Raw genomic sequence first — 24,770 nt, forward strand, 5'->3', positions numbered from 1 at the left:
ATCGGAAATCGTGTTCTAGTGCCATTTTTAATAGTCGAAAATGATTGGAGGGCACCTATCCCCCCCCCCCCCCCCCCCCATCATTCCCCGAAACACGTCCAATCAAAATTTTTAGATAGCCATTTTGTTCAGCATAGTTGATTGCCACCTAAGAAACATGTTTTTGAGGAGGACAGTCCTCCGAAATCCTAAAGGAACGGATTATAAGTTACGCCCTTGAGGAATATCAGGTTTTTATAGAAGGCTTTGTCGTAAAAAATTCAAAACAGGCTCAATCGATTAAAAATTAAAGGACTCGTGCCCTTTTTAACAGTCGAATGTGATTGGAGTGTAGCTAGCCCCCCTCCCCCCCAAGCTCGTCATTTTCCTAAACACATCCAATCAAAATTTTGAGATAGCCATTTTGTTCAGCGTAGTTGATTTCCAGATAGAAAATACATTTTTGAGGACGACAATCCCCCACAACCCTCAGGGCAAGGGTTTTAAGTTATACCCTGGGGGCATACAAGGTTTTTTATAGAAGGCGGTGTCGTAGAAACTTCAAAAGACTCATTCGATTGGAAATTCCGAGGGCTAGTGCCCTTTGTAATAGTCGAAAGTGATTTGAGGGCCTCCCTCTCACGTCCACCTTTTCCCCAAACACATCCAAATCAAAATTTTAAGACAGCCATTTTATTAAACGTAGTTTTAAGTTCTGGAAATTAGGTCTTTGAGGATTACAACTCCCCTACAGCCCTCAGGACAAGGGTTGTAATTTAAGAATGCTCCGATTTTTTCTTATCATTTTTTATGGAAGGGAAGCTCGGATAAACTTCAGAGAGGCCTTGTTTGATTGGAAATTGAATGCTCTTTTTAACTTTTTAATAGTCAAAAGAGATTGGAGGGCAACTAGACCCTCTCCTCCTCCACGCCCTAAATGTATCAGCTAAAGATTTTGAGAGACATTTTGTTAAAATAGTTCAAAGTTCTGACAACAAAAAACTCCGGTGTCGACACAGCCCACCAGGGCCCAGGGGTAGGCGTTGTAAGTAATGCCCTGGGGCATAACTTATTAAGGGAAGGTTATAACTTATGGGAAGGGGTTTTGTATGGGAAGAACACATAGGAAATCTATTATAACTATCGAATTACAAGGTTAAAATACATACTCTGAGATAGATGCAAAATTGCTTTGGCACACAAATTCCTATTAAGGTCAATTCCAAACCGTCGTGATCCCTTTGCGTCAGCAAGTGAAATGGTCTAAACCCCCTTATTGGAGTTATTTTTTTCAATCCATTCATTGTTGTCAATCGCTGTCCTTAGGTTAGGTTAGGTTAAGGTTAGGTTAGGTTTGAAATTTTTTGAAACCGAAAACTAACAAAAATTAATTAAAAAAAAACTTTCTGAAAAATAAATTTTTCAATGAAAAATTAAGGCCATTATAAACTTATAATCGGCAAATAAAAATACCTGTCATAAGTCAAAACCAAATCGACCAGAAATTACTATTAAAGAATAATCATTTATTCTTTAATAGTAATTTCTGGTATATAGCAAATATTTTGCTATTAAAGTATGAATGAAACTTAAAACGAACAGAAATTAAATAACAATCAATGCAAACAAACATACAATATATATTAATGTAAATGAATAAATAAATCTTAAAACGAGAGAAACTTAAATTGAATATGCAAATCAAGTTTGAATCGAATAAAAATAACTACAAACAAGAGTTTGGGTATCGTCTCACTGCAAAAGCCTAAAACCTACTGCGTCATTGGCGCTTTACTGAAAACGAATTATATTACAAATGTTTTCTTTTGTACTTAATATTGAAAATAAATATTAAAATTACAGTAAAATTTTGGACTGATGAGCTTTTAGCAATTAATATCATTATGCATCAAATATTCAGGTTAATTTATTAGTTCTTTTCAAGATTGGTCAAAACAAATATAGTTTCACTACAAGCAAAATTTGGACACTGCCCCCTTCTTTAACTGTAAAAACCTAAAGCCTTCTGCGTCATTGGTCCTTCACTGAAAACGAATTACTCGTATATTACAAATTTATTATTTCCCAGTTCTTACAGCATTGAAAATGAAAATAAAAATTACAATGAAAAAATTTTTGAACTGATGGATCTGTCAACAATTAATATCATTATGTACCTAATATTCAATTTGATTTTGTTTATACTTTCCAAGACTGTTCCAGGCTCATATAGTCTTGCCATTTTTTTTAACTCTGCCATTTTTTGTAACTAATCGTGTAATCGTTTGTTATGAAAACATTCTATGGCTTCTAGGCATTTCTATTTGAGCGGAAAACTGCACCTCAAACTTTGTGGAACATGCATTTTCTTGCATGAAAACACCAAAATATAATAAAATGTCAAGTTTCGGAGTGTTCCACCACTCGCAAGCAAGTGTCATTTGTATTTTTGAATCCGAATGGTCAATTTAGGGGGTGGAGGGTAGGCTAATTCTCGCAGCAGCCCCGTCGTGGTATTGTTGTCATTTTCAACACCTGGCGTCCGGACTATCATATAATCTACCAAGCATACAACTACCCCAAATCAGTATCAATAACTAAATGAAACCCAAAACGAACAAAAAATAAAAAAAAATATTAGAATCAAACTCGAAACGAGCATAAATTAATATGAGTAGGGTTCAAAACCCCTATGCTTTCTAAAAGCCAGAATATAATTTGTACTTTACTCAAAAAAATTCAAATGAATTTACTGAAAAAAAATGTGTATTGTCAGTTTAATATACATATGTTGATACTTATTCCCTAAAATCTTAATTCATTCTTGATTTCTTAAAGTTACAAAAGTGAAAATATTTCAAAGAATTGTTTTCAGTAAAGCGCAAATGACGCAGTAGGTTTTAGGCTTCTGCAGTGAGACGATACCCAAATTCTTGTTTGTAGTTATTTTTATTCAATTCAAACTTGATTTGCATATTCAGTTTAAGTTTCACTCGTTTTAAGATTATTTATTCATTTACATTAATATGTATTGTATGTTTGTTCGCATTGATTGTTATTTAATTTCTGCTCGTTTTAAGTTTCATTTATACTTTAATAGCAAAATATTTGTTTTCGTTTTAAGCTTGATTTTCATGTTCAATCTAAGCATTACTCGCTTTAAGATCTATTTATTCATTTATATTATTACTTGTTGTATGTTTTTTGCTATGATTGTTTATTTAATTTGCGTTCGTTTTGGGTTTAATTTATTCTTTAATTGTAATTTCTGTTCGTTTTTAGTTTGAAATTTAAAAGGTATTTTTATGTCCCGAGATGAATTTTTAAATTGCCTTTACTTTTCTTTGAAAAACTTATTTTTCGGAAAGTTTTTTTTTAATTAATATTAGATAAACAGGCAGTCAAATTAGTACCTGTAACTATACTTAAACAGTTCCCCTGACAAAATATATAATAAATCTTCAGTCTATCAAACAGTCAATGCTTCAGAGCCATACTTGATCAGTGTCACTGCCATGACTTCCGATATAGGCAAGATAGCCATAGTTCCGGCTCTGGTTGGGCAAACTTTAAAGGGTCCATATCAACACCAGACGAGGTCACGCAAGCAAGGTTTCCCTTCCAGGGACAGAGAGGGAGGAAGGAGCTTATGACAGATTAAAGTCCCCAAACAGTCTCACAGTACCAGCCAGGTCAAGCCTTTAATACACAGCCTATTCTCGTCAGGAAATTTGTGCAAGGCAAATGAATTAGCATTAGATGATTATATGAAAAAGCAAATACATACTGATTGATTCGCCTTGTTCATTCACCATATTCGCAAGCTGCTTCATTATCTCATTGATGTCAACTACATTCCTTTCAAGTTCCTGTACTATTTCCTGTCTATTAGCCAGTACTTCCACGTCAGCCTGGACTTGACGCAAAACCTGAAATCAAAACAAGAATACAGGAAACGAAACTAGCATTTTAAGTTCTGCAGCATATGAGGTTTGTTTCAGCAGGATACGAGCTAAGGAATCCTTTAATCTTGACACGGCGAGTCCGACAGTGCAATCGGAATTTTTTTTTATCTGCTATAGTTTCTCAGATACGATATGCTATTACTGGAAAACTGGTTTTCCATACCAAAAACCTAGCATGGACAGAACTAACAACTGTTGACATCTCATATACTAGATTCCTTTGAAGTTCTTGCACTATTCCCTGCCTATTAGCAATTATTTCTACGTTGGCCTGCACTTGAAGCAAAAACAGGAATGGAGACACCTATATGGGCAATGAAACTAGTTTTTCCAAAAAGGTTTTAGAGCACACGAGGCTGGTTCAAATAAAAAAAAAATGAATTTTCAAGTTTTACAGGCTACACAACTTCGAATGTAATTTTTTTTCCTTATTTCGTCGTGTTGGTAAACCAATTTCAAAAAGTGCTAAGTGGGAGATGGGAGTGGGTATTGGAGAGGTTATGGAACCATTAGATATTAAATTGACTTGTTTATAATTTGAGATGCAAGTTCCATAATCTGGTTGTTTAGGATATAAACCCTTAAATCTGATTTTTGAAAAGAAAACGGTGCTTGTGAGTCTTGATGGGAGCGCAGACCCAAGAATCAAGCTTATACTGATAATTCTCCAACGACTGTGAACTCAAAAAATCGTTACATGCCAGTTTTTTTTACTTAAAAAACGGGCCTGAGACAGGGAGGAGGGCTGGCATCAGCCAAATAAGCTTATCATCGAAATAGTTTCTTTTGCCTACTTGCAAAATTGGGGTCGCGTTTATTATGTCACCCCATAGGTCCATTGTGCTAAATAAAATGCCAATTTTGCAAAATCGTTCCTTAAAAAAGCACTGGAGCTCAGACTTTGCAATAGAATGAGCTTTCTTGACTCTCAACGAACATTAGTTCTACATGAAGATTTCTGGAAACAACTTGGAAGGAGGTGGCAGGAAGGCAGGCGGTGAGGGGGGGGGACAGGCTCAAGTCACAAGAATTGACCTGTTTACTAAGCTCAGTGATCACCAGGAAATCCTACCAATGAGAAATATTTTAAAATTCTAAAATAATAGTTAAGAAATCGTACACCTTTTAACTGTTGAAAATCAGGTCAATGGTCAATGCGAGCAAATTAGATTTCTTTTAAATAGCAAAGATTTTGATTTTTTACGCTAGATTTTTATATTTTCTAGGTGGCATAGTTCATAGTTACTTTGCAAGTTGCATAAGTGTACCAAATCATCTTTGTATTTATCAATTTTAGTATCTAGGTTCAACTTAATATATTGACATATAGCGTAATGTTCTAGCATTTAGTTTCAAAAGATAGTAATACGAAAAGAAATATAGGCCAACTTTCAGATGAATAACCTTTCCCGTTTTATGCAACCCTTTCAAAACGCCTGCTTTGCTTCTAATTTCTAAGCTTGGATGAAACTTGGAGACGATAAGAACTTGTATACGGTACACTCCAATCGTTTTGTTTTATAATATTGTGCAGCTATTACCCTGACCGAACTTAATTAAATGCTCTGGTGATTTTGTTGGACTGACTGTAAAATTTCAATTTAGGGCTCTCTGGCCCAAAAAGGTTCTCTGCCCAGAGGCTTCTCAGGTCAAAAACAGGTCTAATATGCATATGTGAAAACACAGATACCTCTAACGTCTAAAGAAAACACTTCTACCCAGTTCTAAAGTTGACCAGAAATGTCGACGCATTAGATAAATACCTCTACTTGCTTTTGCCGTTGCAGTTGTTCTTCTTCCAAAAGAACTTGACGATCGGATGAGATTCTTCTTTCATCAAATTCATCAAATGGGTTCCTCCTTTTAGGTCTGGATGTTTTTGATATTAGAAACTGTAACATAAAAATAGTAAAACGAAGTGAGAAATATAAGGAAGAAAAAATAAAAACTAATAGTAACAAAAAATCCCATTAATTGCATTATTTCGAGTTTTAGCTGGAGAATTACCACGGGTGCTGGGGAAATCCATATTTATCTGTCTTTAAAAAGATCAATAAGGAAAATAGGAAAAATTCATATCCGAATTCTTCATGGCTGTATTTTCAAGGTTTTCATTAGCCATTGATTACGTTTTGTTTTACGTCATTTGTTATGTCTAGCCATTTATTACGTCAATCTCTATTTTTTTCCTATTTGCTTCTGTATTCAGTCTACATCCATAGCTACATAAAACAGAAGGACAAGCACAGCTTCACGCAGCAAAGAAGAGCGATGATTGATAGAAAAGCTACAAGTAGAAAACTACTTCGCAAATAGATAAGATTCTGCATAGGCTTTCACTGTTCTTTGCTACACTTAGTGCAGCTCAGATGCCAACACTCTTTTTTGATGAATGACACACAGTACACAAAAAAAAAAAAAAAAAAAAATGCAAAAAAAACGAGAATTAAAATGTGTTATTGTTAAAGGTGCCATGTTAAAACAGCGTATTTGATAAGTGAAAACTTTTCAAGACTGATGAATTTTAAAAGTGTATGCATTCTCCATTTGTTACTTCTATCAATTCTAAAGACTTTTCCATGATTTTCAGATTGATTTTTATGTGAAACGCTTATTTACGAGTATGTTTAATCCTTTAACACTATATACATGCAGATAAGAGTGAGTGCGTTTTCTTGGTTAAGCTATGATTTGTCTGGTAGTAATCTCTGTTTATTCACCTTTTTTGTTCACTCTCAGAAATTGATTCTGGCGTCCCTCAAGGTTCAATTCTACAGCTCATGTTGCGTGTAATTTATGCTAACAGCGTTTTGTTTGCAGCCATAACATGAAACTTGCAGCTCTCTGTAGGCTATGTCATCACACATTTTTTCCAAGCTCGTAGCGTTAGTTGTACAGTTTCACCTAAAGCGACTAAGAGACATTGCTTTGGGGAAAGCCTCTGCTAGGAAGTCATGCCGACAGTACGCCAAACAAAAAAAAAACTTTTAGGTACTTCTGGCGGGAAATTCCCTGATGTAGGCAGTCCTGACGAGTAGTACTACGATGAGTGCATCTTGTCAGCTTAGCTCTGCAGGTATAAGTTTCGACAACTCCTCTGACAGAAGATAATGCATATTATGGTGCGCAGGGTAGCACACACCTAAGAAAGAGCAAAGCTCACCCCATTACAACATAACATTCAAAACATCTTTTAAATAAATTTTCAAATATAAAAGAATTGCCATTTCACACTGATTCAGGAGTGATAACTTATATCCATTTTCAACTTGAAAGTAAAAGTAAAAATGAAAAAACATTATTGGAAGAATTTCTAAAAGAAGTTGAAAATCCTCAAAAACACTGATGGATGGAAAAGTATATAATTGATATTTCGACGTTCAAAAACTCATGGATTGTAAAGTTTAAGAGATATTTTAAGGAAAAGCAGTGTGGTCTAAGAAATTATTCATGGATTATAGTTTTCAGTTCTTTATCTCAAACTGAAGAGAATCACATTTCGGCTTGGGTAAGACCAAAATGAAATGATAAGTTTCTTTTATTTGTTTTTTCCCCTTATGCCAGGGCTAGCAGGCGACTGGAAAATCAGAGAGAGATGGTTAAGGGCTCAATTGTAAACTATTGTCGAAATTGGCATATCAATAAAAATTCATGCTTTAATTCCATCTAAAAAGGGAGTCCCATTAGAAAACTTAAAAGAACTTGCAGAGAAAAGCAAGAAAAATTATGTCTACCTATCCCAAAAAATAATTTTTTTTTTTTTTTTTTCTTTAAAGAATAGCAATTCAAAACATAGGCAAGTGATACTAATGAACCAGGTTCACCAGCCTGAATTTAGTCTGTCAATTTCATCTGGACAAACTAATTTTTCCTGCCTAGTTGTAGATTTTGTTCCTTGTATTTACATGTAGTTTTATGCAATCGAAAATCATTCCCAAAGGATAAGTTTTTTTCTATCATAAAGCCTGCAAAACTTGGAATATTTAGATCATTTTGACAGAAAAATTAAAAAAAGACATTAAATTAGCACAGTTCTGATTCAATAAATTCTCCTTTAACTGTGGTGATTGTTGGACCATTTGCTTAGTGATTTTTTTCAGTGGCAACAATGACCTATGGCCCACACTTAGCAACATTTTTTCAAGTTTTGCAAATTTTACCTTTTGAAGATTTCCATATGACTGAACAGCAGCTTCAAAATCACTTTTTAAACGTTTAACATGTATCTTCTGTGTTGGGGATAGTGAGGACATCAACTTCATAAGTCCATTCACATCTACGGTTGTGTCTGATATTAGATGCTTAACAGAAGCCATGGCAGATTTCCTAAAATATTACCAAAATATATCATATTTAATGATAGGGGATTAAAAACTCTTATTTTTGCTTTGCTTCTTACGACTCTAGCAGCTCTGAGTGTTGCACTAGTAACTAGAAGCAATTGCGGCTACCACAGTACAGTCTTTCAAAGTTGACCAGCTTCTACAGAATTCCAAACTAGGTTTTATTGTGATCTGTTTTGATTTTTTTTTTTTATATAAATTAGTTGTTCTTGTGACATGTGTTGTTATTAAGTATATTTCATTGTTTTTTTGAATTGTTGTTTTTAATTTTGTAACGTTTAGTGCGGCACGTTTTGTAAAGTTTATCGCATTTGGTTTTAATAAATAAATACTTTTCAGAAACAGTTTTTTATGAAACTAATATACTAGCTATACTTGAAATGGATCACCAAAACAGATCATTGGCCAGGGGTTTTATATGTTTTTCTTCAGGGATTTGACAATATTATTTTGAATTTTCCTACTAATGCTTCAGCAACAGTAAAGTCGCAATAAAAAATAAACTTTTTTTGTATCAAAATTTATTTTTTGAAGCATGCTCTGGTTAGTATACCCCAAGGTCCGTATGCCATTTTATTTCAACCCTGAATTAAGATAACCTTTCTGAGATCATATCTAAGTGAGGTATGGCTTTTTTGTTGAGTTCTAGCAAGGCTATTAATTTAACAACTAAAACCTAGCCTATTAATCATTATCCTACTTTTGTCCTAAGAAGCTTAAAGAATTTCTCTGTATCAAAATTACTGTTTTTGGAGCATGCTGTGGCTAGTACACCCTAAAGGCCCCACGCCGATCAACCAAATCAACCAAACTCCAAATTTCATATTTCAACTCCAAATCAACCAAACTTTCTTATATCATGGCTAAGGGAGGTATGGCTTCTTTGTTAAGTAGTGGCAAAAATAAAAATTTACCAATTTTATGTTCAGTATATATACAATTTTTATTTATTTGCCCCTTTTTGTCCAAAGAAGCTGTTCAAACTTAGTTTCGAGTAAAACAAATGTCATTTGTCAATACGAGTCTCCCCCCCCCCCCCTCATAATTTGGGATATCCTCCAAGAAAAAGAGTTTTATATCAATATTGTCCTCATAAAATTTTCCAAATGAAGCCACAAAAACTTTTCTTACCAGACAATTCTATTTGCACTTTTGCAGCATAGTAACTTCACGTTCCTATGAAGCATTATTGTTAATCTAATGAAAATGTGAAAAAAATAGCAGAGGTGCTGGCTGCTTTTATGTAGCTGAAAGTAGCTGGAGAGAAGTTGAAGATAAGTTTTAAGACTTAAAAAAAAAAGACTAGAAGCCATGGTAATGACGATGGGCAGGCGTGGCTCTGAGGTGCAGGTGCTTCAAGAATTTCAGAATGATATGCTGGGTATTTAATTGGATGGGTTCAGCTACTTGTTATGTCTATAAAAAAAATGACCTGTGAAAAAAATATTTCCAACTCACTGTCTAGAGTTACATAGAAATAAAGATCAAGATGATTAGGCCACATTTAGGTCTAGCATCCAAAAGAAACCAAATCACTCTGATAAGGGTCCTAGGAGACTCTGGGATCAAAGGTAATTAGATGACAAATGAGACAACTAAAACTATAACATTAGCCTACTAATAGAATATGGCCTAGAAAATTTCTTTCCCATTTCTCAAAGCTGTTGGAAAGAGGTGATGAACAGGAGGAACATCAGAAGAATAAAACAAACGAAACACTTCCGAAGTTTAACTCATGCTCACTAAACATTTAATATGGTCAAGAAGGTCAGAGATAAGAATGTTGACTGAAGCCATAACAGAAATTGGGAATTTTGGGAAGCAACTCACTGTACCAGTTGAAGATTTTCAATACGAGGGCTGTTCAGAAAGTAGGGAACGTTTTGTTATAAAACAAAAACTAGGTACAGGAAAAATATTTTATTATATACATCTGAAAGAGTGACTAAAATGCTACTTTTCTACATAGTCACCAAACAAATTAAGGCACTTATCGTAGTGATGGACAGGCTTCGAAATTCCTTCATCATAGAAATCCACCGCCTGCGATCTCAGCCACTCAGTGACGCACGCCCGGAATTTGTCGTCGTCATCAAAACGCTGTGTCGCTAGCCAGTTCTTCATCTTCAAGAACAAGCAAAAATCACTCGGTGCTAAGTCGGGACTGTAGGGTGGATGTGGGAAAATCTCCCATTTGAATGAGTCCTGCTAATCCTCCATCAACTTTGGCGAGAAGATTGTCTGTCACAATACTCGGGCGTCCACTCCTCTCGTTGGTTTGGCTATTTTTAAACCGGATACACCATTTTCGCACTGAACTTTCATTCATTACGTCGTTGCCATACACTTCGCACAGTTGCCGATGAATTTCTGTCGGTTTTTCTCTAACAAAAACCGTATTACGGACCACACTTCACAACTGGCAGGATTTGAAATTGCAGCGCACTTTTTAAATTGTAATATTGGGAAAATGGGCAGTGCGGAGATGTTCTTGTTCTCACGGCTGGATGCCGACTGAAGCGACGAGCACATGCATACCAAAACATACGTGATCGCCGCGTGTCTAGCGGCCTCAGAAGGAAACTATCCCTAGTTTCTGAATAGCCCTTATATATTGAATGTTAACCAAGAGGACAAGGAAGAGTCCAACAGCTCGCAAATTATCCGGCAGGAGAGTGGATATGTGGCACATATGGAATTCATACCACCAGCCAATAATTAGTTTTTTTTGGTGCACGGAGGTAATAGGTCTGTGAGACCTGAGCCTTGATCCAGAACGTAGGGGTCCATCCAATCAAAAAATTAAAACTAGGTCATATTTGATGGATAAAAGATCACATGATGACAGAAACCGTGCTTTTAAAAAACGAAATGCAAAACTTCATTGAATGAGGTGAGAGGAGACAATAAAAAAGACTTAAAAGAAGTGGAAACTTCATGGGAGGGAGTAAAGATTGAAGCCCTGAGGAGTGGGATGTTGGTGGAGCAAATACTCTGAGAGCTAGACCTTAATGAAGCTCATAGTCAGGCCTTGTTACCAAATACCGAAAAATCAGGTAGCAAAAAAAAACTTTATCAAAAAAACCTAGGTTTATTGAATCTATTCAATACCCCCAAAACATAATTCGTAAGCAGTCAATCTGGAAATCACTAATTCAGATCTATGATATTTAAAAAAATATATTTTGAAATGTTGAATAAAACTTGTAGTCAGGTCTTATTAACAAATCCAAAAAAAAATCAGGCTGCAAAAAAAACACAAAATTTGTTCCACAAAACATAAGTTTTTGAATCTTTACTACATCCAAAAAAAATTATTCTGAAGCAGTCAATCTGGAAACCCCTAATTTAGATCTATAGGACTTTAAATTTTAATAGAATCTCTAGAAATGTTGAATGCATATACAGCTGCCGCCCAAAAGGTGACTGACAAAAGAGCAGAGGGATTTGGAAGGCGAGTTTGTTTTCTGGAGTCTTGCAATTTGAAAATTTAGCACAAGAGGTTTTGATATCTCAACTAAATTTGCTGGGAAGTAAAATCTAAGATCCTACCTGAGGCAGGATCATTTAGTTGTCAAGATGCAAACCAACATTTTTTGAGGGGGGGGGGGGGGTATTCAAATTCATTTTATCAGGATACTTACCTAAGTATCCTGATAAGGTGGTAAGATCTCCACCAAACTTTGGAATGTAAAAATACTGTCCTATCCCTTTTTGGGTCAAGACCTGATCTGACCTATTTCGACAAGAAAAAAAGAGAGAGGGTTGGATAAATCATTGCCATAAACACATCTATAAAAGGGAACAGTCAGACCTAGGCAAAACTGGGTGGAAGTAATATTAAAAATCCTAGTTGCATCTTTTGGCTGATCAAAACTAGTTTGACTCTTATAGGGAAGGCGAATTGCCATCACAACATCTATCAGGCTGAGTGTCAGATATTGTTTAAACTTACTCTGAAGCAGAGCTAGTGTTCTAGTTGTGCCCATTGAGGATCCCTACCTGGTCCAACAGGTCTAAGAGAGAGTAGAAGAGACAGGGCCTTCTTTGAGTGTCATCATGACATCTTCCAGAAGGCATCATTTCCACTCAACTAAACTAAGGAGTTGATATTTCAACTGCGTCTTATGGGAATCTCGCCTAATCTAACCTCAAAGAAGAGCACAGGAAAGATATGCCTAAGTGCTTGTCATAAGCAGATCTACAATACAGAAAATTGGATCCTAATCAAATTTGGTGCAAAGTAAGTAAGTAAAAATAAGTATGACGGCACTATACCCTTAAGGTCCAAAACCGGCGGTGCATATCTCCGTTTCGTGGCCCCTAATCAGGGAAATGCAATTTGGGGGCCATCCATCCTGTGCTTGCGCACATCCTTCCTGCTTATCTTCCCAGATTTCTCCAGGTACCCATTTAGAGCTGGATTGACTCTGGCTGAGCTTACAGAGTAACAACACTGGCCCCGTCCCAAACTGAATAACTGGCTGCACCAGGGTTCGAACCTGTACCCTTTGGACATAGAATTCGCAAACCAGCACGCCAACCAGTTAGCCAGGACGTAAAGTAAGCACGAGTACAATTTTACTTTTCAGGTGCTTACACTAGGAATACCTAAATGAGAATAGAAAGGTGATCTAAAGTAATGAGAAAATTAATAATGTGAAAAGTTTCACTTAACTGGTCAGTATTACTAGCAAAGATGGTGGATGCTGTGAAGTTGTAAAAAGTAGAATAGCCAATGTGTGTGGTGTTTTTCCACAGTTGAAAAAAGCTTAGAAGAATACGAAAAAAGGCTACAAACTAAGGTTAGAACATTAGAAGCCACGGTCGAGACAGTGGTCAAGCATAACTATGAAACTGTACACTTCAAAAGGCTAAGGGAAGATTTGTTGAATACTTTCAAAAGGAATTGTCTGAGGACATTTTTAAGTACACGTTTGACTGATCATATATCAAACAGTAAGCTGTACAAAAAAAGTGTAGTTTTAACTCACTTTCCAAGGCTACAATGAAAGAAAGGTTAAGATGGCCAGGCCACGTTTTGCAAATCAAGGATGAGAGATTGCCAAAGATTGTGTCTTTTAGCCATTCATCTAAGGCCAAAGCAAAAGCATGTTGTTTAAACTAAATGGGGGGGGGGGGGGTAAACGAGCTGCTTTGACTAGACTGGGGTGGAGGAAGAGCACAGCTGTTCACCTAAGGTGGCTTGGTGCTGCAGTGATTTGTTAGTAGCAGTAGTAGTCAAGGCTGTACCCAGAGGGGAGGAGGTTAGGGGGGTTTAACCCCCCCCCTCCCGAAATGTTTTTCTGACCCCAAAAAATGTAACAAAAATGGATAAAAAAAATTTTTTTATACGTTTTTGGAGTTTTTTTTGTGTAACCCCCCAAAAAAATCTTTGAGTAACCCCCCCCCCCCTCCAAAAAAAACCTTGGTACAGCCTTGGCAGTATTTATCTTATCAGACATCTGCAAGTGGAAGGGGGTTCCTATATTGTATTAATAAACATCAAATAAAAGAGATGTCATGTCTCAATGAGACTTGATGTAAAGTTACACCTGGTTTAGCAGCTGTACCTTTTATAGATTCAAGACAGACATGGCACCTGTCAGGAGACTGGGTTGGAAGGTAGCCAAAAGCAGTTGCTGGATCCAACCAATCAAAGTTTGTCAGGAGTGACTTAAATGTCCAAGTAATAGTTTTCCAGCTTATCAATAGCTAATTACTAGCCAGGCTAGTGAAATTCATTCCAACAAATCAGAGTAGCAGCTACACCAATGATACTCTCCAATACAGAAAAAGACAAGTTATGGAAAGTTTACTACATTAGCTTGTTCAGAAAGTTATTTGGTAGGGGGAAGAGGACTGCAAAAATATTAATTCTTGAATCTAGTCATTTTTTACTAAAATTACAAATTCTGAAGATAAAACAACAAAAGAGAAAGCATTTAACAGTGTGTATGATGGTAAAAACCAGTAAGTCTTTCCATAAAAATTAAAGGCAGGTAGAACTATGGGAGAGGGTAAAGAGTAAAGTTTTGAATAGATTGAGGTGAAGGAAGAGTATGCAAAACCATTTTGGTTGCAGACAGCTTGGTGCTACAGTGAGTTGTTAGTAGTAGTAGTAGTTATCTGTTGTGACTTCTGCAGGAGAAAGGGAAGGGGGTTCCTAAATTGATCTCCATGGAAGACCTAATAGAAGAGGTAGTTGGATCTCAATTAGACTTGATGCAAAGTACTTATACTTGTTTGTATTTGTTTATTTAATATACTTAAAAATACAAAAAACATTAACCCTCAACAGAGAACAGAGCTTGTAAGTCTGGGTATGTAAATAATAGGACAAAAACAAAACAAAACATCTCGTAACAATAAAAGTAATAATAGCAAACATTAACTTGATTAACAAAAAAACAATGAAAGAAAGGTTAAGATGGCCAGGCCACGTTTTGCAAATCAAGGATGAGATATTGCCAAAGATTGTGTCTTTTAGCCATTCATCTAAGGCCAAAGCAAAAGCATGTAGTTTAAACTAAATTGGGGGGGGGGGGGTAAAACGAGCTGCTTTGACTAGACTGGGGTGGAGGAAGAGCACAGCTGTTCACCTAAGGTGGCTTGGTGCTGCAGTGATTTGTTAGTAGCAGTAGTAGTCAAGGCTGTACCCAGGGGGGAAGGGGGCTAGGGGGGTGTAAACCCCCCCCCTCCCGAAATGTTTTTCTGACCCCCAAAAATGTAACAAAAATGGATAAAAACAAATTTTTTATATGTTTTCGGAGTTTTTTTTTTGTGTAACCCCCCTAAAAATCTTTGAGTAACCCCCCCCCCCTCCAAAAAAAAACCTTGGTACAGCCTTGGCAGTAGTTATCTTATCAGACATCTGCAAGTGGAAGGGGGTTCCTATATTGTATTAATAAACATCAAATAAAAGAGATGTCATGTCTCAATGAGACTTGATGTAAAGTTACACCTGGTTTAGCAGCTGTACCTTTTATGGATTCAAGACAGACATGGCACCTGTCAGGAGACTGGGTTGGAAGGTAGCCAAAAGCAGTTGCTGGATCCAACCAATCAAAGTTTGTCAGGAGTGACTTAAATGTCCAAGCAATAGTTTTCCAGCTTATCAATAGCTAATTACTAGCCAGGCTAGTGAAATTCATTCCAACAAATCAGAGTAGCAGCTACACCAATGATACTCTCCAATACAGAAAAAGACAAGTTATGGAAAGTTTACTAGATTAGCTTGTTCAGAAAGTTATTTGGTAGGGGGAAGAGGACTGCAAAAAAATTTATTCTTGAATCTAGTCATTTTTTACTAAAATTACAAATTCTGAAGATAAAACAACAAAAGAGAAAGCATTTAACAGTGTGTATGACGGTAAAAACCAGTAAGTCTTTCCATAAAAATTAAAGGCAGGTAGAACTATGGGAGAGGGTAAAAAGTAAAGTTTTGAATAGATTGAGGTGAAGGAAGAGTATGCAAAACCATTTTGGTTGCAGACAGCTTGGTGCTACAGTGAGTTGTTAGTAGTAGTAGTAGTAGTTATCTGTTGTGACTTCTGCAGGAGAAAGGGAAGGGGGTTCCTAAATTGATCTCCATGGAAGACCTAATAGAAGAGGTAGTTGGATCTCAATTAGACTTGATGCAAAGTACTTATACTTGTTTGTATTTGTTTATTTAATATACTTAAAAATACAAAAAACATTAACCCTCAACAGAGAACAGAGCTTGTAAGTCTGGGTATGTAAATAATAGGACATAGACAAAACAAAACATCTCGTAACAATAAAAGTAATAATAGCAAACATTAACTTGATTAACAAAAAAACAACAAAAAACAACAAGAACAAAAACCTAAGAAACAAGGAAAAACAGAAAGGAAGGGAAAAGAGATGTGCTGGGGAGGAGGGGTGTGGGAGGTTATTCCATTGTGGGGACAATTAACAAAACAAATAAAGAAATATATCGTAAGTTTTAATATTCCATCATCAAAGGTAAATAAACAAACATTAAAAAACAATTTTAATATGTGTTTCTTTAAATTCAGCTGAGATTTTGGTGATGGATCAATCTGATATCATTCAGCTTATATTTATTTGCAATGTATGGCATTAGATACCTAAGTGAAAACCTTGATCTTTCACATCCTAAAAAAGGAATTCAGTACAATCCCAACCACCAACAAGCCAAACAAGTGGGCAAAATCAACAGAGATTTATTGTAGAAATAGTTATTAGGATTTTGAATTTGAAAATGCCATAAGGAAATATTTACATCTTGTATGTCCTGTAATCCAACAAATTTCGGAAAAAGAACATCGTTTTTGTTTCAGGTGAATTTTCAAGTTTTGATGGTCAATGTAAAAAATTTCCAAGTATTCTTACTGCCCTATTTTGTAGTACCTGTAATTGTTTTAAATGCATCCAGAAGGTATTAAGATAGACAATTGGGCAGTAATTCAAATTTGAAGAAATTAAAGAGGGATTAATTATTTTTAATATGGAAAATGGAAAAATATTTCTCAAACAGTAAATTGACCCAATAATTTGAGCAAGTTTAACCCTTAACTTATCAATGAAATTACAGAAAGACAGAAATGGATCAAGAAAAACTCCTAAATAACAATATGACTGAACCCTACAAGTTTTATTCTAGAGGCTATGCATAAGAGTGTTGTAGAAATTTCACATGTGAGAGCCATATTTTTAGTGATCATTGCCTTGTAACCTGGGTCTATATACAGGCATGATTGAGGGTGGGGGGCTAGGATGATATTGACACAATAGCCAAGCAATTATCACATCTGGAAGGAGAGATGAATAGCAAATGAAATGGTAGACAATATTTCTTTTTTGTCAATATCTGACTTCTGTACTATAGCACAAGGTAAAATCCTAGAGCTATAGCTCTTTGTAGGAAATACTATAATAAACAATAATTCTTTCTATATATATTAGTTGCTACTCTGGCAATACATTCTACCCTCTTTAAGGGTCCCAAATATAGCCCTTGCCATAAGTAATATATTATTAGGAAGATGGGAAAGCAGTATATTTCTATGACATTACTGTGGTTAAGGGAAATGAGGGTAGTAGCTGGTTTCATATTGAATCAGGAGTTAAGTAGGGCTGTATTCTATCCTTATTTATATGGATAATTTTAATGGACTCTGCCCTAAGGAGCAATGCAAAGGCAATAGGAGAACACAGAATCAAATAGGGATGTGCATCTCCTCTAGAACTTAGATTATGCTGACAATTTAAGCATCCTAGATGAAAGTGTTAACAAAATGAATAAAATTTTGTGAGTTTTTCATGAAGGATTTGTGGGTAAATTTTTTTACTTTAGCTACTTGTGGCTATCTTGGAAAGGGGTTAGGTTAGAAAAATGAAACTTTCAGGGATGGATCTACAGGCTAAAGTATGTCCTGGGAAGGTATTTTGAAGTACCTACCTCTACTCCTCCCTCTAGAGGGTCCTGACCTTTGATGACCTTTAAAAATTTGTGTGTTATAAAAGTGAAACCTTGCAAAATAGATCTTCTGCTTAAATGAAGTACAACAAAATTGTTTTCAGCTTCATGACTTTGCTCAATCCCAATTTATAAGATTTTAAAGATTAAAATTCTATTCTATGTGACTACTCAAATAACAGGAATTGCATTTTCAGAACTAAAGCCAGAGACAAAGAAACTGAAAACTGAAAATTAAGGTAAAATGTTGTTTTGTCAAAATTGTGGCAAATTTCAAGACCTTCTAGAGAGAGAAGGAGTGGAGGTAGGTACTTCAAAATACCTTCCTGGGACATGCTTTGGTAAATTTTTGGCAGTTCATACTATTGACTTACAAATAAAGTGAATATACTACTTGATGCCTTTTTTTATGCTCTTTACAAATATAATAACAAAATGAATTTTACCTCCACCCCTATATATACCAATTCAGGGTATATATTTCTACATTAAGGGGGGGGGGGGGTGGGTAAGGTTTAAACTTACCTATCATTTGCATCAGAAATAAACTTTACCCCACCCCCCTTAATGTGCAAATATAGTATGTTGACTTTTTAAGGCATTGAGTAGTATGTTTACTTTATTTGTAAGTCAATAATATGAACTGCCAAAAATTTACTCATACTTTAGCCTGTAGAACCATCCCTGAAGATTTCATTTTCCTAACATATGCTAACCCTTTTCCAAGATAGCCAAAATTAACTTATGGAGAATTTTACTGGATTTGTAAGTTCTGGGTGCAAGAATAGGTTTGAAAATTAATGTTAAGAAAACTATGTCACTTAGACTAGGAAGAAATTATGGTGAAGAGGTAATGCTGGTTAGTGAGAAGATAAATCAAGTGGATAGCTTCACTTAGCCTACCTAGATAGCACTATTAGTAAAGATGGTGGATGTAGTGAATATATTAAAAAGCAGGACAGGCAAGGCCCAGGGTGACATTTTACTTCATAGTTGAAAAAATTTCGAAAGAATAGGCCTAGGAAGATAAGTCTGCAAATCAAGATTAGTATGTTGGAAGCTAAGTAGAGTGATGAAGCATGGTTATGACACATGGTTCTGAAATGCATGAAATGTATATAGTTTAGACTAGAGCTTATATATTTTCATTAGGGAGGGGGTTAAAGTAAAGTGATCTGCTTCTAGGAATGACAGAAGATTCAGAATTTTGGAGTGTTTGCTTTTGATGAAGCTTAACTGTGGGTAAAGTTCTACAAAATCATATTATTGAGTAAGGACTAAAGTGAATACACTACTTGATGCCTTTTTGGTTAAGTTCTATGAAATCATATTTTTGAGTTAGGAATAAAGTGAATACACCATTCGATGCCTTTTTTATGCTTATACAAAATTAAATACGATTTAATTTTGGAAAGTAATTTCAGCCCCCCCCCCTAATACGGTACAATAAGTTTTAGTTTATTGCTAGCATATTTCGAGGGGGGGGGGGATTAAATTAATTACCGAAAGAAAATGTTATTAGCCTATATTCGTAATCAGCATAAAAAAAAGGGGTCAATATCTACAAAATCATATTATTGAGTTAGGACTAAAGTGAATACACAGTTTGATGCCTTTTTTATGCTGATTACAAATATAATAAGTATTTCTATCGGAAATGAATTTCAGCCCCCCCCCCTATATAGGCTAGGCCTATACCTAACCTAACCCTGAATTGGCCTATATAGAGGGGGGCTGAAACTCATTTTGGTCAATATATACCAAATCATATTAGGCCTATTGAGTTAGGACTAAAGTGAATACACCATTTGATGCCTTTTTTATGCTGATTACAAATATAATAAGAATTTCTATCAGAAATTAATTAAACACCCCCCCCCCCCGCGGCCCTATATATGCCAATTCAGGGTTAGGCTAGGTTAGGTTCGGTATAGCCTATATAGGGGGGGGGCTGGAATTCATTTCCGATAGAAATGCTTATTATATTTGTAATCAGCATGAAAAAGGCATCAAATGGTGTAGGCTATTCACTTTATTTGAAACTCAACAATATGATTTGATATATATTGACCCTCATTTCCGACAGAAATGCTTATTATATGGTGTATTCACTTTTGTCCTAACTCAATAATATGATTTTGTAGATATTGACCAAAAAAGGCATCAAATGGTGTATTCACTTTATTCCTAACTCAATAATATGATTTCGTAGAACTTAATACCTTTTTTTATGCTTATTACAACGATACTCCGACTTTACATTGGAAATGACTTAACGCCCCCCCCCCTATAGCTGTCCATGCCGGGGGATTGTAGGTAGATCCTATATAGGGGGGGGGGCTGAAATTAATGTCCAAGAGACATTCGTTTTTTATCTATACAACGGCTAAAAAAAGGCATCAAATGGTGTATTCACTTTACTCCTAACTCAATAATATGATTTCATAGAACTTTAACTAACTGTGTACTAATATCAATATAGATTATAAAAAAAAAAAAACAGTCAATACCTACAGTTTAGAAAACTCTGCTGGATCCACAGTTTGGCTATCAGTTAAGGAACTGAGTTGTTTAGACAGGTTCATAATAACTAAACATTCTTTTTGAATATTATGGATACTCTCAGCAACATGAAGACTGCACCTTCGATATTTCTGACTAACATTGGAAGATATTCCAGAGGCATTGTCCACAGCTCCGTAGTTTTTAAAATCTGCTTGATTTAGCGCCATTGTCTTCGATTTCTTCAAAAAAAAATCAAAGTTTACATCGCAAAAATGTCAATATTTTATGTTTCGCCTAAAATATATACTTTGAATAGATGTTCTCCCAAGATCAAAATAGCATACATAAAAAAATACATTTAATGTGAAAAAATAAATTTTGCTAGAACAGAAACGTTAAAAATTAGGATACAGGTGTATTATGCGGACACCGCTATTTACTGTATCAAGGAAACCAGTCACAAAATCCGTCAAACTGGCTATTTGCAAGATACAGCTATATATAAATGATTGCAAAACCGTGGTTTCTCAATGAATTAAATTATTTAAACGATTTTTTTTTAGTTTAGGGGGGAATGCATCTCGTTTAGGTTACGTATTTAATATATGCTATGCTTCACCCCACCCCCCTCTAATGTGCAAATATATAGCCCAAATCTGTTTCTAAATTATTATATATTCATCCTATTTTATTTCATTAGCATTGACCAAACTTTACTTCTTTCGTGGTGTCCGCATAATGCACCAGCATTAAAGTTAGTAACGTCATCATAGGCAGCGCGATAGCGCTGCCTAAGTAAAGAACGATGTGGGCACAATATATTATTTATTTTTTTTTTCTTTTTTCTTCTCCATACCCGGGCACTTCGTATCACAGGAGTTGTCGTAGAAACTTTGAAAACGGCTCATTCGATTGGAAATTCAAAGGGATAGTGCCCTTTTTAACAATCAAAAGTGATTGGAGGGCAACTAACCCCCCCCCAGGCCCATCATTCCCCAAACACATCGAATCAAAATTTTGAGATAGCCATTTTGTTCATCGTAGTTGATTTCCAGATAGAAAATATGTTTTTGAGGAGGAAACTCCCCCTCAACTCTCGGGGCAAGGATTATAAGTTATGCCCTGGGGACATGTAAGGTTTTTATAGAAGGCGTTGTCGTAGAAACTTCCAAAAAGGCTCATTCAATTGGAAATTCAAAGGGCTAGTGCCCTGTTTAATAGTCAAAAGTGATAGGAGGGCAACTAACCCCCCCTCACACCCCCACCGTTTCCCAAAAAACATCCAATAAAATTTTGAGATAGCCATTTTGTTAAACGTAGTGTTAAGCTTTGTTAATTTTGTCTTTGAGGATGAGAAACCCCTCACAGCCCTTAGGACAAGGGTTGTAAGTTATGCCTTGGAAGCATATACAGTTTTTATAGAACGCGTTGTCATAGAAACTTGAAAAAGGACTCATTCGATTAGAAACTTCAAAAAGGGCTCATTCGATTAGAAATTGAACCATTTCCCAGAACACATCCAATCAAAATTTTGAGATAGTTATTTTGTTCCACGCAGTTAAAGCTCAGGAAATTATACCTTTGAGCAGAATACTCCCCCCACAGTCTTCAGGGCCAGGGCTATAAGTTATTCCCTGGGAGCATATAAGTTTTTATTGAAATCTTTGTCGTAGAAACTTGAAAAACGGCTCATTCGATTGGAAATTCAAAGCTTTAGTGCCCTTTTTAATAGTCAAAAGTGATTTGAGGACAACTAGCCCCGCTCTCTCGCCCACTTTTTTCCCAAACACATCCGATCAAAATTTTTGGATGGCCATTTTGTCCAGTGTTGTGGATTTCCAGATAGAAATTATGTTTTTGAGGAGGACACTCTCTGACAGCCCTCTGGGCAAGGGTTGTACGTTATGCCCTGGGGGCATATAAGGTTTTAATAGAACACATCGTCGTAGAGACTTCAAAAAGGGCTCATACGATTGGAAATTGAAATGACCAGTTCCCTTTTAATAGTCGAAAGTGATTGGAAGGCAACTAACACCCCTTCCACGTCCACCATTTCCCCAAACATATCCAATCAAAATTTGTAGATAGCCATTTTATTCCACGCAGTTTAAAGTTCAGGAAAATGCACCTTTGAGCAGGACACTCCCCCCACAGTCTTCAGGCCAAGGGTTATAAGTTATGCCCTGGGGGCATATAAGTTTTTATTGAAATCTTATAAAAAATAATATTGAAAAGAATAATCTTCATTCTTTGGGCTGACGAAACTAATCTGGAGAAGAACCCTCGAAGAATACAAGATGCAAAACCCAGCCGAAAATGCAGTCCGAAAGGAGGTGTTGGGATGAACTGGCAAAGGATGACAATGTCAACCTTCAAAATGGGTTCACAGCGTGATTTGACAGAAAGCGTTGCATCAAAAAGATTCCCGATAGGCGATCAAATGACGAAATCCGTGAGGCAGTTGGTGATTCTGTCATAACTTCCTTTGAAAAAAGGCGGCTTGTCACTGTTGGTCCTGTGTTGCGTAAGCGAACAAAGCTTAACAAGGCTCCCGGAAAATCACTAGCTGAATCGAGCGACAGAGAAGATGAAGATCTTGAGGATTTAGGGATGAGTGAAGTGAAATCTGCCAAAGCTAAAATGAACCCGAATGAAGGGAAGGGAGCTGGAAAAGGTTATGAGAAGTCCTGAATCTAGACTGCTCATCTGACGACGCATCAGACAACTTGGTGGAAAAACTGTGCGACGATTCCAGAGAGCTAAATTGGGATGAAGACCAGAACAGTGAACACGAGGGTGGTGACAATTCTACTTGTAAGACGGACTCAGGTCTCCCAATTAAAATGTCTGACTTCTATGATGTGTTCTACGAGAAAGATTTCTACATTGGGCGAACAGAAGACTTTACAGATGAGTGGATGGTGAAGTTCAAATTTATGGAACGTGTGAGCGATACTGACTCGTTACAAGTGGCACAAGAAAGGTGATGTCAGTGCTGTTGAAGAAAGATATGTTTTCGCTGGACCACTCGTTTGAAAAGGATATGGCCCCTTCGAAATTGCAGGGCACCGTAAAGTTACAAAGTCATACAAAAAAACTTTGCAAAGAACACAAAGTCTAGCCTCCGGTTTTCCGGGATTTTTCTGCAAGTTCTGTTTTTTGACATGATCTTAGTCTAATTTTCTGTATTTTTCTTAATTTTGTTCAATATAAGTGACATTTTTTACATTGAATCTTAGAGGGGAAAAGTATGTAAATAAGTGGTTGTTCAAACTTACCGAAAGCATGGCCAACTTTGAACAAATTAGGAAACTACATGAACAGTACATAAAATAAAATAACGTCGTTCAAAGTTGGACGAAGTATGGGTAACTTTGAAAAACCATTTTCAAAAAAAAAATTATGGCCATGTGGGAAGGGATAGAAAAAATCCGGAGCGTCCACCCTCTTCAGCGGTCAGAAATACATATGGAAATGTGTTTCTAGGTTGTTATGTTACCATTTACAAAATTTATTTCGAAATAAAGGAGAAAAAAAGTTACTTTTAGTTCAAAGTAACCCCGTTTAATGCCCTTTTTAATAGTCGAAAGTGATTGGAGGGCAACTAGTCCCCCTCCCACGCCCCCCCCCCATTTGCCCAATATGTTTAAAAACTAAATGTTGCCTTAAGATTAAATCAAAATGCACTCTGTAAATGCTAATTCCCAATAAGGCATCTCAGCCATCCCAAGAACGACCGAGGGTATTAAGTTCAAACTTTCGGGGCTACTTCTGCTCTTAAAATTTAACCAATTCAAAATAGTGTAAGTGTATCCAAGCTATCAAATAAAGTAAAAAGATTTTTTTGAGAATGGTATCAAGTTTTCCATTTCAGGTCTGCTAGAGGAGGTATGAAACTAAATTAAACACTACTATTTGTTTCCAGATTTTTAAAAGGGTGTATGTTGTTAAAAATTGCAGAAAATTTTTCTCCAGCATACAAATAGCAGGTCAAACTAAAAAGTCTTAAAAAAAGAAAAGACTATGTCAATATAAAACGAACAGAAATTATTTAAAAAACCTTTTTCCACAAAATAAATTTTTCAAAGAAAAGTAAAGATTTCCATTAAACCAAAAATGAGCAAAAATAAAAATCAAATAATCTGCCAAGCGTGAAACTACCTCAAATTAGCATCGATAAGTAAATGATACCCAAAACGAACAGAAATTACAGTACAGAAATTACAATAAATAACCGAGTCAAACTCAACACGAGCAGAAATTAACATGAGTAGGGCTCAATACCTCTATGCCTTCCCAAGGCCAGAACATAATTTGCACATTACTGAAAAAAATACAAATGAATGTGAATTGTAAGTTTAATATTTATATACTGATATTTAATAATCAAAATGTTAATATTATTTGATTTATTAAAGTTATGAAAGTAAAAACATTTATATTCCGTAAAGTACAAATTATGTTCTGGCCTTGGGAAGGCATAGGGATTTTAAGCCCTGCTCATGTTAATTT

At 35.8% G+C, this 24,770-nt stretch overlaps 1 protein-coding gene across 2 annotated transcripts in view; it reads right to left on the reverse strand.

Moving 5' to 3' along the window:
- Positions 1 to 20,485, reverse strand: part of LOC148951731 (syntaxin-12-like) — a 37,529-nt gene extending 17,044 nt beyond the window's left edge. The window contains exons 1-4 of one of the 2 annotated variants that reach the window (XM_089088682.1): positions 20,268 to 20,485; positions 8,105 to 8,270; positions 5,708 to 5,836; positions 3,767 to 3,908 (exon numbers count right to left, since the gene is read on the reverse strand). In XM_089088682.1, the coding sequence (XP_088944808.1) occupies positions 3,767 to 3,908; positions 5,708 to 5,836; positions 8,105 to 8,270; positions 20,268 to 20,485 (655 nt within the window). Of the gene's footprint in view, positions 1 to 3,766; positions 3,909 to 5,707; positions 5,837 to 8,104; positions 8,271 to 20,263 lie in introns of both variants that reach the window. The other variant, XM_089088683.1, reaches the window with a different exon arrangement.
- Between the last annotated feature and the right edge of the window lie 4,285 nt (positions 20,486 to 24,770).

The sequence above is a fragment of the Artemia sp. Qi Xiang Cuo genome, chromosome 5 (assembly GCF_049724085.1).
Source record: "Artemia sp. Qi Xiang Cuo chromosome 5, ASM4972408v1, whole genome shotgun sequence".
Taxonomy (NCBI): domain Eukaryota; kingdom Metazoa; phylum Arthropoda; class Branchiopoda; order Anostraca; family Artemiidae; genus Artemia; species Artemia sp. Qi Xiang Cuo.